The sequence below is a fragment of the Gallus gallus genome, chromosome 7 (assembly GCF_016699485.2).
Source record: "Gallus gallus isolate bGalGal1 chromosome 7, bGalGal1.mat.broiler.GRCg7b, whole genome shotgun sequence".
Taxonomy (NCBI): domain Eukaryota; kingdom Metazoa; phylum Chordata; class Aves; order Galliformes; family Phasianidae; genus Gallus; species Gallus gallus.
The window spans coordinates 6,986,782-7,004,862 of NC_052538.1; the positions used below are offsets into that span (position 1 = coordinate 6,986,782).

Consider the following 18,081-nt stretch of genomic DNA (forward strand, 5'->3'; position numbering starts at 1 on the left):
CTTCTAGAACATAGAGGACAACAGGTATGCACTTGCCAAAAACCTCAAATGAAAAGCAATTAAATTCTTCTGAGGCATTCCCAAAATGTCATGGAGTTTACAAATGGCTTGATCCAGCTTTTTCATGAAGACAGAAAAGATCCTTTTGCCACTCAGTCTAGGAAATGGCGCCTTACCCTTGAAGCTGTAAGGTTAGGATAGATGTCTGCTTCTGAGACTAAACTTTGACTTGAGAAAAAGTGGTGGGACAACCACACGAGAAGAAAACACAGATTGAATCAAGCCTCCCACCACACAGACAAGGATTACCACAGCAAATATCTGCTGCATAAATATTCAGTTTCAAGTCCAAGACAGGGTGCTTCAGCCTAAGCTGTCAAATCCAAAGCCTAGACTGATGTAGGATGGTACTGGCACCCTGCTCAGTTTTACTAAGGAAACTTGTTAAAGAGCAAGACTGTGAGCTGAAGTTATGCACAATAAGAACAGTGAATTTAGGCAAGTGTGTTGCTAAGATGGGCACACTAACAACTCAAGGACATGGCAAAGAAATATTGACATGAAAAAGTATAAAACTGAAGGGTTTCTCATGTAGACTGGTAAAACCACTGATGTTTAGCACTGCAGGCTTATTAGTCTTAGCTATTCAAGGCATGTGTTCACCAGGACATAATTTCTTTGTGCTTAAATTCTGTATTGCTTTTTTTGCAGTCCCCTTGTTAGAGGTAAAATTTGCCTGAACAAAATGACCTAGAAAGGGACTTCTCCATACTAGAAAACTTCCCTCCTTGCCCTGAAAGATATAAAGCAATTCTATGGCATTTAACCATAAAAAAGCAGTTTCGTCTGCTAAAGGAGATGAATCAAGAAACTTGTCAGAGCCCTAAAACATGCCCTAAACCATTCTGCTTGCATGAATGACACAGTCAAACACCTTACTTCCCAAATCTTACTTAACAAATCCCTTATTTTCCAGGACTGCTGCTGTACCTTCTGAAAACCCATTTGATATCTCACTGTGGTACAGTACAGCCATAAGTGTAGATTGGTATAGGCCACTCTTAGTGTCACTGGCTTGTTATCACTGGAAGTGTAGTTAGTGAGTACAGGCTAAAACCAAAATTGACTTCTGGAGACTAACTTTGCCTCCTGGAAAGAAAGGAGGGTAGAATGGAGGAAGGGAGGAGTGTGCCAGAACAAAAGCAGAAGGATGTCCAAAACTACTGACCACAAAGTGCAGAACAGAGTGGCAAGAAGGGAATATAACCTATCTGCTGAGAAACAATACTGTTGCCTTGTCATAAGTTGTAAGGACTACAAAAGCTCTCAAAAAAACTAAACACTAAATATTCTCAGTGTCAAAGACAGATTGTGACTTCCATTAATATGACAGAAATTGCTTTTCATTGGGAAAAGCAACTGTTGCAATGTTCTTAAGCTAGAAATGCAGAATGCATGATAGAATTCCAGATACAGACTACAGTTCCAGATGTAGAAGAATTAACGCCGCTTGCTAGGTAGCAGTGATTTATGTTCAAAATCATGACATCCCACATCAAGATAACTTAAAGCATTCTAGGAAAAAGAATTCTAGATGCTATTTTCTTAGAATCCAAACAATAGTTTGCTGACCTTGATCTCAAACTAAGATGTAACCTGCAACTCACCTTGGAATTTAACAACAGGAAGAGGGGATGATCTGGAGTTGTCTGAGCTCGCCACTGAAGAACATCTGCTAAATACAGGAACTGAAAAAGATGGATTGAAAACATTAAGGTTTATTAAAAACGTCCCGTGCTTAGTTTCAGCAGAATACCATAACTATTCTTTGCTCGCTTGGAAGAAACCAATTCAAATGTTTAATATTGCTAGGACACTTGTGTTACCTTTCTTGCCTGATCGTTATCCTCCAGCTGGGTAACATCTCTCCCTGAGGCTTGTGCAATTCTCTTTCCAGCAACAAGGTTTCCCACTATCATTGAGGCAGGACCAACATCTGCATTTAAAAAGAAATGCAAAATGAGAAAAATAAAGTAAAGGAACATACAGTTAGCAATAATTCATTCTGTAGATTACTTCAAAATCCATATGGAATATAGATAGGAAAAGATGAAAAGCAAAAAAGAAAGATAATAAAAAAGAGAGAGGAGGATAATGTGGCACACTAAACCACCTCAGTGCTCTTTCAGTAAACTGTGGCCTATTTGCACATCAGTTCTCCTGCAAGAGCAGGATGGCTGAAGACTGTCTTTGCAAGCTGGCCAGCACAGGGACAATTTACAGCATAGCTATGGAAGCATGAAATTGGTACATGCTGGCTGTCCTTGCCATGGGATTAAAGGCAGACCATAATGTCCTCACTGAGCACAGGGCTGCTCTGACAAAACTACTAGTTCCAATAACTTAGGCATCTTACAGCCATCCAATACGCAAGGCCATGAGCTGTCACACCACCACTGGGGCATTCTCTATATGTGCTGTCAGAAAGAGACACACAAAACACATTCTGGTTTACTCACCCGGTTGTTTCTGTCGAGGCTTAGGCAGGTTAGTAACACAAGTATGTGGGCACATTAAGACATTACAAGGGTGCAATGCACCCTCTAAAAAGCGCTGCTTGGTTTCTGAAATATGAATTCCTCCAAGTGGTGCTTTTGGCAAAGTGTTGGCTGGCACCAAGGCAAGACAGTAGACGCCCACTTGGTGAATGCTATCAATTGCCTTGATAGAGAAGAAAAAAATACATTGCACACTATCAGCTGGGATGTAGCTAAAGCGAGAATTTGAATTCAAGTCACTTAATAACATTAGAATTTTTACTTGCACCACAATTTGCAAATAAAGGGTCCAATTCTGCACTCACTGAACTCATAGAAGTTGTGCCATGACTTCAATGGGAGCAGGAGCAGACCCAGGACTTTGGCTTGTGCACTCTATCAAGGGGATGCCACCTGCACATCAGGGATTAGGAAAGTCTCTTAAAAGTGGGCAAAAAGTGCAGAGATTTTAAAAAGCCAAGACCGTATCACAGCAAATTTAGCACGTATGGCACAATCACAGAAGCACAGTAGAACATAAAGCCACAAAAACAGAAAGGAAAACATCCTGCTGCCTAAAACTCGATTGTGTTTTTTAGCTAAGACACTTTTAAAAGTAGAAATAATATTTTCTCATGAGAAAAGCAGCTTATTACCAGGTATTCCCTTCAAAAAAATTACAAAACTGAAACCGGACAGAAACCATAACAACTGTCTTACACTTATGAGGTCTCTTCCCTTAAGTTTTTCTCTCTGGCCATCCCATCATTTGTTCCCTCAACAGTCTTCTTCCATAACTGCACTCTCTCACCTTTTACTTCCACATGACTACTCAATTCATTCCCAAATCCTTATGAGAATTCTCCTCCTTTCTGCCCCACCAGAGAAGCACAATACAGCAAGCAAGGCAAAAAAGATTCAATGCTTACCATTGGTGATCTAGAATAAGGATGTTAGTGACTTAGATTTTAGCATCTGTTTTGATACTCAACACTAAATACCCTTAAACATTTTCAGACTTAACTCTCCTAGCTGGTATGAAATTGGTAGATATATGTAGAATTAAAACAAACAGAAACTATAATCGTAGTAACATTAAGTTCAAAAACATTCTGAAAGAAAGTCTTACTTTTTACAAATTTTTTGTTAACTGTCAGCTCTAAAATACATTCAGCAGTCAGCTTATTAACTCTAGTTACACTGAAAGATTTTTCTTATGGAAAACAGATGCTTTAAGATTCTCATGTCATACATTAGCCTTATTCACCTGGAAAGAGAGAAAGGACAGATCTGACTACCTGTAGAACCCTGCTCATCCACTGAAAACTGTCCTCCTCTGACGCATCAGGGCGCTGCTCTGCCACAAGCACTATTCGATCATCATGCAAAACCGTCACAGAAAAAACTGCTATCCTGTAATGCAAAGGACAGGAGAATGATGAGATGCAACATACAATGAACATAGCATGGCTTACTGTAACATGGAAATGACTGTACTCTTCAGTAGCAGTGCTTCAACACATACAATCATCACTCATGCCACATCACCACAAAATCACAAATTCAGGACAAATGCAGGTCCATTTCTGTCATATATTTATGCTGGAGGGTTAAGTGAACCTGCAGTCACCAATGTGTTTAACACAGGCAGATTTCATACATGTAGGCTCTGTGCAAATCTTGCCTATTTAACTCCATCATGCATGCTGAACTTTTTGCTTCTACATACTTTATTTCTCCGGACAGACAACAACTGTGCTAAATTAGCAGTATATGCACTGAAAATGCTTATTCCCCTTTGTGAACTAGTTTTAGGCCTGCAGCTTCTTGGAAAGAATATTAATCATGTCTTTACTAGGCACTGCTATTATTTTTATGATAAATGAATTAAATTAGCAATGCAAAAACAAAGAAAGCCTGACTTTGTAACAGTCAGTAACAGTTCTACATCGTCACCACTGCTGCAGAAGAAAAATACCTGAACATAATGAAGAGCAGACAGGCTACTGATACAGCATGCACACTCCTTCAAAGTCCTTGAGCTGTCTCAACATTTTTACTTGGTTCTTTAGAACAAGCTGCAAAGGTCTTACCTAGGCCATGCTGCATGAGAGTGCTCAGGGGGACAAAGGGAAGATGTATTTTGTATTCTCTGTCAAGATTAATTTGACTTTCTCAAGAGAAGTTTTAAAAGAAGTTTTAAACAGTCACTTAAAATTAGCAGGGATTGTCAAGTTCTTATTTGGCATATTACAACCTCGTGTCACTTTTCCTGCACAGTACATGTGTAAAAATTAACAAGCAGAGCTCCCATATAGACTACATTACTTCATCATTGTTTGAGGGTGAACAAAAGTAACACTGTTCAGTCAGTGCTTGTGAAGTTTTTAATATACTCACCTTCCCCGGTAGACAAATTTCATTGGTTCTACTGCCAGTGCTGTGGCTACCACATCATCTGCATTATGTCTGCGACCACTAACTGTTATTAGGCCATCCAATTTTCCTACCACAAACACCAGATAGTCCTGAAAAGAATACCAAATTAGAAAGAAAGTAGAAATAACTTCCTGACTTCTCCATCACTCAGAGCGGGGTGTCAGGACAAAGCGAGGCCAAGATTGCTCATTCAAACTTACAGGACCCACGAAGCCAAGAAGTCCTGTTCTTGTAAAGGGCTGATCTGAAACAGGTACACCACTGGCTGTCACTGGAACGGCCTGAAAGAACACAGAATAAATATTCAGACACTCAGTTAAAATACTTCCTGCCTCTGTTTCACTTCAGCTCTACGCTCAGATGAAAAACAACCATACCATTTGCAATACATAAGAGAAGCTTCTTCAACTAATTTATAACTGCATATTGATTGTATGAAGATCACAAATATTAAACTAATTTCTAACTCTGTGTCCCAACTAAACTGTCTACAGGTAACTTTACGTAAGACTGATGGGTTAATACGTAACTAAGATGAAATCAAATGCCAACACTGACAGAATGTGGAGCTGCAGAATACAGAGACAGCTGACATGTTCTGACATGAAGAATGAAAGACAGTAAGTAATAAAAATGTAAAAGTATTGGAAACAAAAGTTTGTTTGCAAGAAGAAATACCAGTGGTACAACACTGCATAAGAAAAAAACAAACCTCAAACACATTTTTGGTGATTCCGAGGAGGCCAAAATAAGCCATTCCAGTTGCGCCTGAATTCACACATATTTCTCCAACTTCATCAGCTTTACACAGGTAAGGAGTCCCATCCACCTTCACAACACAAACATTAGCTAAGGGGAAAAGGAGAAAACAGAATCATAGCATTCCTACATTTCAACAACTGATACAGAAGTTACATGGCTACTGTTAGGCAGGCAACGATTTTCATACCAATTATCTATCAGCTACAGCAATAAACACAGCATGAAAGAGAGCTCAATCTTTCTGACAGCTAGAGCAATGTGCTCTGAAAGGTATGAAAGGTACAAATTTGCAGACATTTTGTTTGTTTGTTTGTTTGACTACAGTGCTTCACAGCCTACATTTACACTGTAACAGAACAGTAGCAATTGGCTTTCAATATGAAGGCTGATGACTTGATCAAATTAAAGCCTACATGAGTTTTAAGATGAAAGATGAAAAGATACTACTTACAGACATACCATTCCTTTTATGTTATTATTGTACATTCTGGTATTCATAGTATCACCCCCTAAGTTATGTGAGAAACACACTAGAAATCGACAGAAAATCAAATCAAATACTACATTGATCTGTGCTCTGGCCACTGGTTATATTTGCCTCCTGAAACAGTTACTCTTCAGAGGCTTCTCCGGCTAAGCAGACTCCTTGCTTACAGACTCCGGATTCATCTTTTCCCATCCCCAAAGGGAAAGGAAAAAGGATAGAAAGGGAGAAGGCATATGAGAACAAGGAAGTTTAGCTTAGCATTTACAAGAGAAAAATAAATCAAAAAGACTATTTGAGTCAATATGAAACAAACAGAGCCTTTGATCATGCCTTAAGTTAATTTTCTGAAATTTATTTAATTGCTTCATTTCTCTCAAGACCACTTAAATATTTTAGCCAACAATAGCCATCATGAAAGAGTGTACTACTGTATTGCAATTTAGCCAGTCTTAATTGATAACACAGATAGCTCTTACTTTTCCACAGTTCAAGTAGCACAAAGAGAAATCATAAATGGAATGTGGCACATTTCATCTGAAACCAATACAGCCAGTTTTGCTGCAGGTATTGACCAAGAACTGTGCTTGCTTTCTGTTGGCAACAACTTATGTCTGAGTAGGAAAGACAATAGATCAGCCTACGAATAAATCAACCTCCAGACTATGTATCAGAACAACAAATATTTATTAACAGAGTTTGGGACACTGACATGCTAACCTTTTTTGGCCAAATAAGGAGACTAAACTCCCTGTCTAGCACAAGTCCAAGTCCAAAATAGAACCAACAGTTTTAGTTGTTGAAAACTGATGTGAAATAGAAGGTTAGAATTAAAGTACACAGTATGAGCTAGCAGTTCATGATTTACTCATGTAGGAAAACCCATTTAGCAATTAGGAGGAGAAACATTAAAAAAAGACAAATATAAACAGATACTTTCTTACCACAGGAAATAGTTTGACAGTCTTAGAACTCTGTATGTAATGCTTAAATAACAATGCATACAGAAGTGTATTAGCTGGGGACAGTGTGACAACTTGTAGGCAATGCTGCAAACCCTCAACTCGTTCACAAACATGGAAAAAACAGTGGATTATCCTGCAGTTTTGCAATGATGCTCCATTGATGAAGCCCAAGGACAATCTATCACCCTCATCAAGTCAAAAAAAATACTCACCAGTAACCAATGCATGATATAGGTAGTCTACACATACATTCTAACAGCAGGCATAGTTCTGCCCTGCCATGTGTTACTGCAAGGTTTTCCTTTTGCAGTATCTGTAGAGCCTGTAATCTTGCTTCTCCTTCTTTTCCTGCTTCATGTGTGATATACAAGAGAATGCATCTACCACCATTTCAGGCTCTCAACAGCATCGCATCTGAAAAAGAATTAGAGAGAAGGGAAAGGCAGATGGGATAGGAATGTACATGTGGACTACACATCATGAAGAATACTGATTACTGGGTAGGAAAATTTTCTTTCCTCAAATGAGTCCACATGTACATTCTCACAGATGATGACTTTCAGTAGTCAGCCCTGCCACAAGATTTTTGGCAGAGGATGAGAATCCTATTGTGCAAACAAAGGTCCGCACCAATGTCCTACCAAAGACTGGATTCAGTTTTGAATATTTCAAGGACAGCACCACATGAATGTGAGAAGAACATCACAGGTGTGCAACAGTAGATGGCTAGCACAGACACCTGTTGCTACCAGTTGCCTGATGGTTGTTAGAGAGTGCTCTCATTTCACTGTCATGGTTTCATAGCAGATCCTTGTGCAATTGTTACTGTGTGCCAATAGTGGAATTCCAAGATCTTCTTGTATGGAGCGAGTCTTCCTGGAAGACCTGGGTCCATGAGAATAAAAGGAAGGCCCTCCTAGTACTGTAGCTTTTCTAGAAGCAGGAAGCCTCAGGAGAAACACCATAAGGCTAGGATAAAAACACCTCTTCCACCATTGTAGAAGATACTTACAGGGAGTCCAGAAAAACCAAACCCTCAAAGAAAACAGCATATGAGGCTGCTCAATAGAGTGATATGATTCCCCATTCCTCTATGAAAGGTATTAAGCATAAAGCAAGAGCATTCATAGACTAGGATGAACAAGAATCTATGTTGTAAAGGTGGTCACACAAACATCCAGAGCACAACATTTAAACTAGAAGAGAACATCTCATCACAAGTGTACCCATTGCTACAGAATTTCAAAAGTGGTTCAGCAAAAGGAGGCCATCTAGTGCCATAATGTGGCAGACTGAAGCCGAACAGAACACAGAACTGACTGCTGCAATAAATTCTGAGAACTAAGATAGATTAAGGTACTGGTTATTCACGTTCTCAATCTCAGGAATATAACTAAAAGTATCACAGAGTTGTCTTCTAACGAGTCCTTTCACAAATCAGGCAATGAGATAAAGGAACTAACTTCCTCTGCAGTGAAGAGGCATCCGCCAGCATCTGGAAACATGCTTTCAGAGACAGAGACGTCCACAAACTGAAAATGAAGTATGCATCCTGCTCATCTTGCAGAAGCTTAAGATCTGGCTCAAACCTATACTTTTCTACATGAGTAAGAATGTAAGTACTGCAGCACTTTATCTGTGAATCAGATATCATTAGGAGATATAGGAATATAGATCTTTTGGATTAGAGAGGGTTATTCTATTGTCAAAGACAGAATGAGAAGGATGGAAACAGTAAGACGGGAAATAGCAGAGAGGCAAAACTTAATCTGGTTAAGGCCCCTCAAGCATCCATGTCCTAGCATAAGGTCTTCCACGATGACAGGTGACATGACAATTGCATTCCAGCTGAGGGGGAAGTAGGAGTGCTGGACTACCATTCTTACCAGTCCAATTTGAAAAAAAGAAAAAAGTAATAATAAAAAAAAATTAAAGGCCCTTATGAACCAAAACTGCTTCTTATCAAGGTTGGCTCCCAGACAGAAAAACATGCAAAACAGTCCTTGCTTATCAACAGGTGAGAGAAAACATAATCACTCCCAGGAGCTAGAGAAGCTTTCAGCGAAGTGCATACTAGGTTCTATTTTATGAATTCCCATGCTGTCTTTCATGGGAACTTTCTTCATGGATGCTTGCTTCTGTGGTGGCTCTTGTGATTGGCATTCATAGTTGATAATGAAAGTGAACAGTCAAGGCAACATGGCATCAAGAATGGTCTATGGTTTAAACAGCAGTGACATAAGGCATTATGCTCGTGCTAAGGGCTCTGTCCTATTTGCTGATTCAGATGCTGAGAGTAGATGGACCTCCAGTGTTTCAGAACAAGTAGCAAGGTCTGAAGAAAAGGAGACAGATGTGGATTCTTTATATTCATTACCTTTTAAACAGCTGGTTCCTGAATGAAGTCCACTAGGATCTTCAAGGGTCTTCTTGTCTCCTTTCTTAGAAATCATATAGAAAGCCCAGGTCGGAAGGGACCTCAGAGATCATCTATTCCAACCTTCACTTGAGCAAATGGAATTCAGGAATGTGAGCTCCTATGTTGTAAGATGCTTGGATGACCAGGTCATGTAACAATTTCCAAGACCTTACCCAAGTGTATGACAGGGGTCAGAAGAGGGAGCACTACCTTCAGGGATGGCATATGACACAGATTAGGTCTTTGTTAAAAGTACTGCAATCTAAAGAAAGTGAGAAGAACAGGGAAAGACCAAGAGTCATCAGTCAGCTCAGTAATTCAAGAGGGCAACTGACAGGAAAAGAAATGGTGGTATGTTCTCTCCTGTATGCCAAACACCAAGCAAGAAGGATCAGAGTACATCCATCCTCCATGACTACTACATAGGAAAAAGTGTGAATCTTACAAGGCAAGTCACAAGTATACCCAATATTAGAATGTACATGCAGACTCGTTTGAAAATAAGTCATTAATTTTTAAGTCAACAATTTCTTTTCATTTGGCACAAATTTTGCCCAGATTTTTACATTTTTCTACTCTTGAAGCTCTTTTCTTCTTCTTCTTTTTTTTTTTTTTTTGAGACACAGGGAACAAAATCCTTGAATTATCACCTAGAAAGCACTCTGTTGCATATGTTCTGTCTTTGGAGAGGTACAGAGATATTTCTGCTAAAAAATACTTCCAGACATGATATTTTTATCATTTTTATCATTTGCCAAATTGAAGCTAGTCTGCCTCAGACACTAAGAGCTGGATGCTGATGAGAGTTTTAAAAACACTTTTAATTATTATTAAATTAAATGCTCAATTAATTTAATGAATTAAAATGCTCAACCCTGGCTTAACCTACAAGTAGTTTTGCCACTTACTGCTATGCTTCAAAATAGCAATAGCCATCAACTACAAGTTATATTACTTTGAGGCACTAGACGGATACACACTTAACTCCAATTTCCCCTCACATCAGGCAATTCACTCCATTTTTCTTACTACTGTATAAAGTCATGGTAGTGTTGTCAATTGTCTGTAAATGACATTTTAAAACAGAAGAGCTTAGAGGAGATCTCAGAATATTGATGAGTTTTCTTGGGCCTCTCTCCTCTACAGAGTGTTATCCCATAAGACTCTTCTCAAGCCAATCCATGAAGAGGCTGAAGTCTGCTCTCCTGAAGCCCTACATCATGATCTTACTTTTGCCCTGCTCCTTCCTCTCGTGATCCAAAATTTGACTATCATCTCATGATCCTGGCAGCTCTCAATCTTCACATCCTCAATGATCTCCTCCATTTTCTGTGTGTATAAGGTCTAGCAGAGCATCTTTCCTCAGTGGATCCTCTATTACTTGGGTCAGGAAGCTGATACTGCTGTACTTCAAGAACAACCTGGTCTGCCTATGCTTTGCTGTGCTGTCCCTCCAGCAGACACTGGGGTGTCTGAAGTCTCCCATGAGGAGCAGGGCCCACAGATGTGAGAATGCTTCTAGCTGTTGGTAGAAGGCCTCATTCACTTTTTGTGTCCTACAGCAGACACCCACTACATTTCATCTATACCAGTCTGCTCTTTAGTCCTTACCACAAGCTCTCAGTCAGGTCTTCATCCCTGCCCAGACAGACCTCCATGCACTCTAACTGTTCTCTCACATAAAGAGAAACTCCTCCTCATCATATTCCCCATCTTCCCTTCTTAAAGAGCCTATATTCTTCCACTGCAACCCTCCAGTCAGGAGAGCTATCCCAACATGGTTCTGTGATCCCAACACGACTGTAGTCCTGCAGCTGCACGTATCCACCTCATAGTGTTTATTCCCCATGCATTGGTGTAACTACATTTCAGAGAGACACCTAAGCATGCTGATTTTTCAGACAGTTTCAGTGTCACACCCTTACTGAGAAGAAACTCCAAAATTGCCACGTCCTGAATTTTCAAGAAATTGTTAGGAATTTCCTGCATACCACACACTACATAAAATATGTTCTTCACAAAGACTCTACAGAAATTCAAAATGAGAGCTGACAGCAGGTCATACGCTTAGTACCAGTTTCAAAGATGAAAAACATCAGTGCTAACCAACCAAGGTGCCTAGGCCACAAATAAACACATAAAGGTGGGTAAGGCCACATCAGGACAAAGACAGGTCTTGGAATGCTGGAGAGCTAATGATAAAAATAGAAAAGCAGCAATAAAAGTAAAGCCTATGAAAATAGTCAACTGTTGCCAACTACCCAGCAATCTCAGCCAGGCTTTGCTCTGAGTCACACTATGGAAGCTGAGAGGAGCACTGCCACTTGGACAACATACACATGCTCCCATGGCACAGAAAACAGGCTTGGAAATCTGCTGCAGATGCTGCTGAAAAAAATGTACCGTCACAGCTCAGAGCGGTTTGTGGCTCTGAATGAATGCACAGACTATCAATCAGAGACACATCTGCTAGATAAAACATTATATTTCCTAGTAAGCTTTAAGATTTGGGTTTCTTTCTGCTGCATTTTTTACTGCGTATCTGTACATCCGTCAGCACTAACGCTGACAAATGAACCAAACCACAACTCTAAAAATCAGCCATAAAGCATCTGCCCAATCCAAAATCTATGATGACTCAAATTTACCATCAGTTAATCTCCCCTGCAGACATTTATGAATGTCCCTAGTTGAGACAGTACTCGATACTAAAGTTTTTAGGTAATGTGTCAAAACCTGAGTCAGACTACCTTAAAGATACTTCTCATTTTCCAGTTTTATTTATTTTGACAGCACAGGTACAATAGTAAAGTTACATGGATTACGGTTAAATCTATCTTAAAAGTTTTCCTACCTCCAGGCATAATCTGACCGACATCTTGTACAGTTAAAACAGACAACTTCTCTTCTGTATCCACTCTTATCACACCGTAACTCAGACAATTCATAGACAAAACTGCTTTCCCTGGAGGAGGCCCACCCAGTTCTGGAGGTCTGAAAAACAGAAAGTCAAATCACTCATGAATCAACAGACCAATGGCATTAGGTCCATCAAAAGCACCGTGCAATTCTGTCAGGCCTATTAAGGTTAGACAAAAGAATGATTTCTCATCTTAAACAAACAAGACTTCATGAGTGGTATGCATGAGATACCTGCAAGCCTCAGACTTTATCTGTCTAGGTCTTTTGAGTATCTTTATGTGAGTAGTTGTCTTTTCTGACTGTCATCTTAGCAACACATATATTTCAATAGTCAAGAATTTTTTTCCAGTCAACTTCTCAGAAAAAAAATAAAAATAAAAAAAATTACCTGCGAATAGCAACAGTGAGTGCCTCTGAGGAACTAGCACAGGGGCAGATTACCTCAGGTCTCAAACCTCTGGACTGAAATACATTCAGGAAGGCATCACATGAAGATATTGACCCTAAAAAGAACAGTAACAACATTGGAAACATTTTGTCAAGTGCAGGAAAGCTTGATGTGCAGAGGTCCAATGTCTACTCTTACTCTAACCTCACCTGTATAGATACGAATGCATTCCTGCACAAAAACGACATACTTTCAAACTAAAGGACATCCTTCCCTACTATTAGATTCTAGATTTGAAGAACAAAATAATGGCTAACAACTAATTCACTGAATGAAATTCACAATTGCATACCCTTTCTCTGGTAGTGCTTCGTAACATGATCACTGAAAGTCCTACAGTGATGCAGTGATTATTTTATCATTATGGGTAACTGTACCTGACAGTTCTACAGTTCTTACATGAGTGTTTCTTATTGAGACCAGAGAACCACAGCATTTAAAAATAAAATCAAATGCTTCTGAGAGATCTTCACTTCTGTTCAGAACTCTACCTTGCCATTAGCTCAAAATGTATGGGGATACTGCATGTCCTACAGCTTTGTACTTTACAGATCTGCAATCACAGTACATAAGACAAGGCAAACTTCACTTCTCATGCTATATCCTGGGTATAAGGTAATTTCATATAAATTCATATTACAGTACAACACTGGTGAAAAATTCATTTACAAAGATACATACAGCTAAAATGGGCAAACAGCAATGAAAAAGCAGTGACACCACCAGCATACAAATAGTATGCATTTTACTACAGAATTAACTGTGTAATACCTTCTAAGCATCAGCTCTGAAAAGCTGCCTACAACAATAATCACCCTAGCAAGACCAGTTCAAGTTTTATATTCTGCCAACGCATGTTCTAATCTCTCATCATGTAACTAATCTCCAGCAAACCTGAAATACCATCGATTTTCTAAGGTACAAGCAAAACTAAGCCCCAAAGTTATATCCTTAATTGCAGGATGAAAAGAAGAAAGCAAACAAACCCTCCTAGCTACTTTTTTTTTTCTCAATTTGCTGTCCATCACCACTGTATTATTTACAGAAAAAGGTAGGACTCTACCAATTACACTAGTTAATAATATGTATTATTCATTTGAGTTAAGGCTGTGACTGCTTCAATTTTTATGTCCTTGCATGATTGAGATGAACTCCGGGGTAATGTACAGAAATCAGACACATATTCCAAATCATACATTTTATCTACTGCACCACATGGACATCTACTTTGAAACTGGCATTATGATTTACTTTAAAAAGACTGTTCCAAAAAACTGCATTGCCAACAATTGTTTATATATTAAGTCATAAAATGTTTCCTATTGAAGTTTCTCTCCACTACCCTTAGAAAGACTGCTGCTGTCCCTTTTGCTGAAGACTAACTGCTGAGCTCCAATAGCACAGGTCCAGACTTCCGTGACTTATGTGTGTTTCAGTTCACCTTGAACTGACAGCTCAGAAAATACATCCATACTCACATGGATTAGCTCCATCTGCCACTATTAACATTCGTAAGGAGCTTAGACTGACATCTCTCTGATCCCTCTGAGCCAAAAGTGACCAGTGCATATCACGTGATTTTACTACAGCAACACGGGCTGAAAATAATGAAAAGAAATATTAATAATTATGGCACGTGTGCAGAATAAAGACAGAAATTATAAAATCATGTATATACACAAAAATATACATTTACAAAACTAGTTACAATCTACTACTATTTTACTACAATGACATGTACACTCAATGTCTCCAGATGGACTTGATTATAGAATCTAAATACTTACTATAAACTCAAGTACCAAGACAGTAAATACAGTCGCCTTTAAAGATCTTAAAGAAGACATCCAAGTCAATCATCAATCATTCTATCAGTACTTTTACCACTGTAATGCAGTACTTGTTTGCTGAAGCTGATGTAAAACAGTGGCAAAGGACACCAGCTGGATTAAACACCAGTGGCTTGCCATACAGCAGACATCTTATACAGATTCTTCTCTGATTAGTTAATGCAAAAATATTTTAAGGTTACCTTTGTATGAGCAGACTTTCTGTATCCAGGAAAGTGGATTAACCTTCATTAATGCGTAGGGAATACTGATGACGTGCATCCTGTTCATAACGCTCTGAGAAAAATATTCAAAAATAAAGTTTCAGGTAGCTCAAAGAGTACACTGGGAGACAGAACGTATCAATGTCTTAAAAAGCAAAGAAAAAAAATTAGAGCTATCAGAGCTACAGTATATCTCTTACATTTAACTGTTACTTATGAGTACAGCCAATAGCAGGTAAACTATCTGTCACTAGTTGTTTAGTGAAAAAGGAATACTCTATTCTTAAATGTATAAATAGTGAAATATAGCTTGATCTCATTTTGAAGGCAAAGCACTGCTCCAAAGAGAAGACTCTTGTTACGGTTTTTTTTTCATTCATTCATAAACTTACTGTTAATACTCCATGCCAAAGGCCAGCATCTCTTTTGAAATCCAACACATTTGTTAGTGTTTCAGCTAAAAGCAAAGGAAAAGAAGCAGTTTTATGAAAACATTTATGAATTTAAGATACCTGTTAAAGCAGCTATGAAACTTTCAATACATCTAACAACTCAAAACTATGTTGCCATGTCTTTTTGTCTATAATATAGGATGCCTTGTCATAGAATCGTATCATACAATGGCTTGAGTTGGAAGGGACCTCAAGGATCATCAAGTTCCAACGCCTCTGCCACAGGCAGGGTTGCCAGCTGCTAGATCAAGTACTTGCCCAGGGCCCCATCCAACCTGGCCTTAAACACCTCCAGGGATGTGGCATCCACAGCCTCTCTGGGCAGCCTGTTCCAGCACCTCACCACTCTCTCAGTACCTGAAAGTACCTTATTTATTACAATCACCTTAATTACAATTAAATTCTTTGTAATAATTTAATCTGTAAGACGTGATTTTTAGTTTAATACCATTTTGAGTGCTTGTTACCTTTTTCCAAGAACTACACAGACTGAAACTTTGATTTTGATGCCAACTGAAGAAATTTTCAACTAAAAGTGGTTCAACTATATTTGAAAGAATCATATTAGTGAGAAATACTACCACAGCTGTACTAAACTTTCTTCAGTGCTTTCTCTGAGAAATTCGAACTTACGTGATTCCAAACATAAATCAAAGTTTGGCATAAGATCTAACCAGATTTTAGAAGGACGTCTTTTACTGGTCAGGTGAAATCTGCTAATCAAGGATGGAGGATGGCTGAATGTAGAAGAAATGCTTCTTCAAGTACTTATTATTCTTGTTTAGTTTTCCAAAAATACAAGAGCATATATAGCTATTTCCCAATAAACAAAATACTCCAGTTAGCCAGGCACATATCCATTCCTATACATGGAGATATACATCTTCTGTATCCTCCAATATTTTTGACCTTTAGGAAAAGTGAACTGCATATAACCATGCTAGATGGAAAAAGCAGTCAGCAGTTTCACAGCATTGTACGATAGACTCCGTAGATGATCTGAAGTTATTTTAAGGCAGAAAACGTGATTTTGTGACATAATTTTCCTGAACAATCAAAGCAATAAATGTCATTTTGAAGTTATACCTAACTTACCTTCTGAATACCCACATGCCTGAGTCAATGCGTGACAGTGTGCCAGCATGGAAGCATGAGATACACTAATGCCCACCGTGCTGCCTTCCTTACTTGTTTTGTACTGAAAAGAGAAAGTTTACACACATGTTAGTTTAACAACAAATACACAAAGTAAAGAAAATGTACAGTAGTGAACTGAAAGGATAAATAGAAGAGGCAGATACATACATTTTTTAAAGAAAATAGCTATTGTAAGAGATGCAACTTATGTTCAGAGAACACACTAACACTCTACCCTAATGAAACGAATTGTCCCAGGGATCCCAAAATGACAATTATTCCCATTCTTTAGTCATACTCAGTATGATATTTTCCCAGTAATTTTGAGAGAAAAACTTTTGCTCCACTATTATACATATTACAGTCATCTCTTCTGTAGCATCAGAAGATTGAAGAAGGAAGATGTGCTGTGACTTAAATGGGAACAGTGTAACAATATGTTAAGCATATTATACTGGATCACCTCAATATAAGCAATCTCAGCACTGGCATCCCGTAATTGTGGATGCCAATCCTTAGTTGGTTTTGCCAGATGCTTCCCATCAATCACAAACCAAATGAGACGAGGCCAACCTTCAAATTAAAAAAAAACAAACAACAAACAGAAAACCACAAATTACTGTCATTACACTACCAAAATCTTTTCGTTTTCTTTCCCCAGTATTCCAGGATAACAGAGTGAATCAAGCAATGGCTGCAGCATCACAATCCTGATGGGAAGGAGGAGGAGCACTAAGTACTCTCTTGACAATAATGGCAATTCTTTATACACAAACTAGAAGCTTCCAAGCAAACTCAAAGAGGTGGCTTAACAGTAAAAAGATACACATTTTTTATACTAAAACAAAATTTGAGTACTTTGAAAACATACCTTTGAAGGTAACCACCTCACCCGTTTGAGCTTTAGGAAGGCCTTTCTGACAAGCATCAGTGGTTAAAGCTAGCGTTACTCCACAGCTGCCCAAAAGAAAGCCAATTTGTTGGCTGCCAGCATCCTACAGAGAAACCATATGATAGCAAACTCACAAATAATCAGGCACAGTTTACAGCTAGTTTTCCATGCTTTGAAAATATTAAGCCAATTTATATCACAGGGAAAAAGCAAGGTCCAAAGACCTTTCATGATAGCTCTGAAATCTATACTCAAAATGCAGTTTTGCTTAGGGTGAACTATGTCAGATTAGGGAGTAGTCTGGTAAGCAATGGAAGAAAAGTAGCAACAAAAACAATAGTTGTACACAATTCTCCAACCCTGTAGAAAGTTCGTACGTTTCAGTAAGACACAGAGCCAGTTTGATGTTGTTTCTGAGTCTTGAGGCACCAAAGAGCAAGAGCCTGCAGCTTCTCAGAACTGTTCTACCTTCCTCTATTCCCACTATTCAGCCTGAGAGCTGAAAATATTTCATTTTTCATATTTCATATTTCTGTGTTATATTTTGAGCAAAAAATTGCAGACCTTTTCC

General features: G+C 38.7%; 1 protein-coding gene across 11 annotated transcripts in view; it reads right to left on the minus strand.

The window, feature by feature from the left end:
- The window catches only part of DIP2A (disco interacting protein 2 homolog A), a 112,315-nt gene that overhangs the window by 18,544 nt on the left and 75,690 nt on the right, over nucleotides 1–18,081 (minus strand). For 10 of the 11 annotated variants that reach the window (XR_001467364.4, XR_001467365.4, XM_001234675.7 and 7 more), the window contains 15 exons: nucleotides 17,490–17,613; nucleotides 17,082–17,191; nucleotides 16,577–16,679; nucleotides 15,422–15,486; nucleotides 15,009–15,102; nucleotides 14,455–14,574; nucleotides 12,917–13,031; nucleotides 12,461–12,600; nucleotides 5,689–5,825; nucleotides 5,177–5,257; nucleotides 4,938–5,065; nucleotides 3,836–3,950; nucleotides 2,520–2,721; nucleotides 1,887–1,996; nucleotides 1,668–1,748 (listed from right to left, as the gene is read on the minus strand). Coding sequence is in view for 9 of the 11 variants with exons in the window: in XM_001234675.7 (XP_001234676.1) it covers nucleotides 1,668–1,748; nucleotides 1,887–1,996; nucleotides 2,520–2,721; nucleotides 3,836–3,950; nucleotides 4,938–5,065; nucleotides 5,177–5,257; nucleotides 5,689–5,825; nucleotides 12,461–12,600; nucleotides 12,917–13,031; nucleotides 14,455–14,574; nucleotides 15,009–15,102; nucleotides 15,422–15,486; nucleotides 16,577–16,679; nucleotides 17,082–17,191; nucleotides 17,490–17,613 (1,725 nt within the window). In the remaining 2 variants the exon portion in view is untranslated. Of the gene's footprint in view, nucleotides 1–1,667; nucleotides 1,749–1,886; nucleotides 1,997–2,519; nucleotides 2,722–3,835; nucleotides 3,951–4,933; nucleotides 5,066–5,176; nucleotides 5,258–5,688; nucleotides 5,826–12,460; nucleotides 12,601–12,916; nucleotides 13,032–14,454; nucleotides 14,575–15,008; nucleotides 15,103–15,421; nucleotides 15,487–16,576; nucleotides 16,680–17,081; nucleotides 17,192–17,489; nucleotides 17,614–18,081 lie in introns of those variants that run through there. The other variant, XM_025152471.3, reaches the window with a different exon arrangement.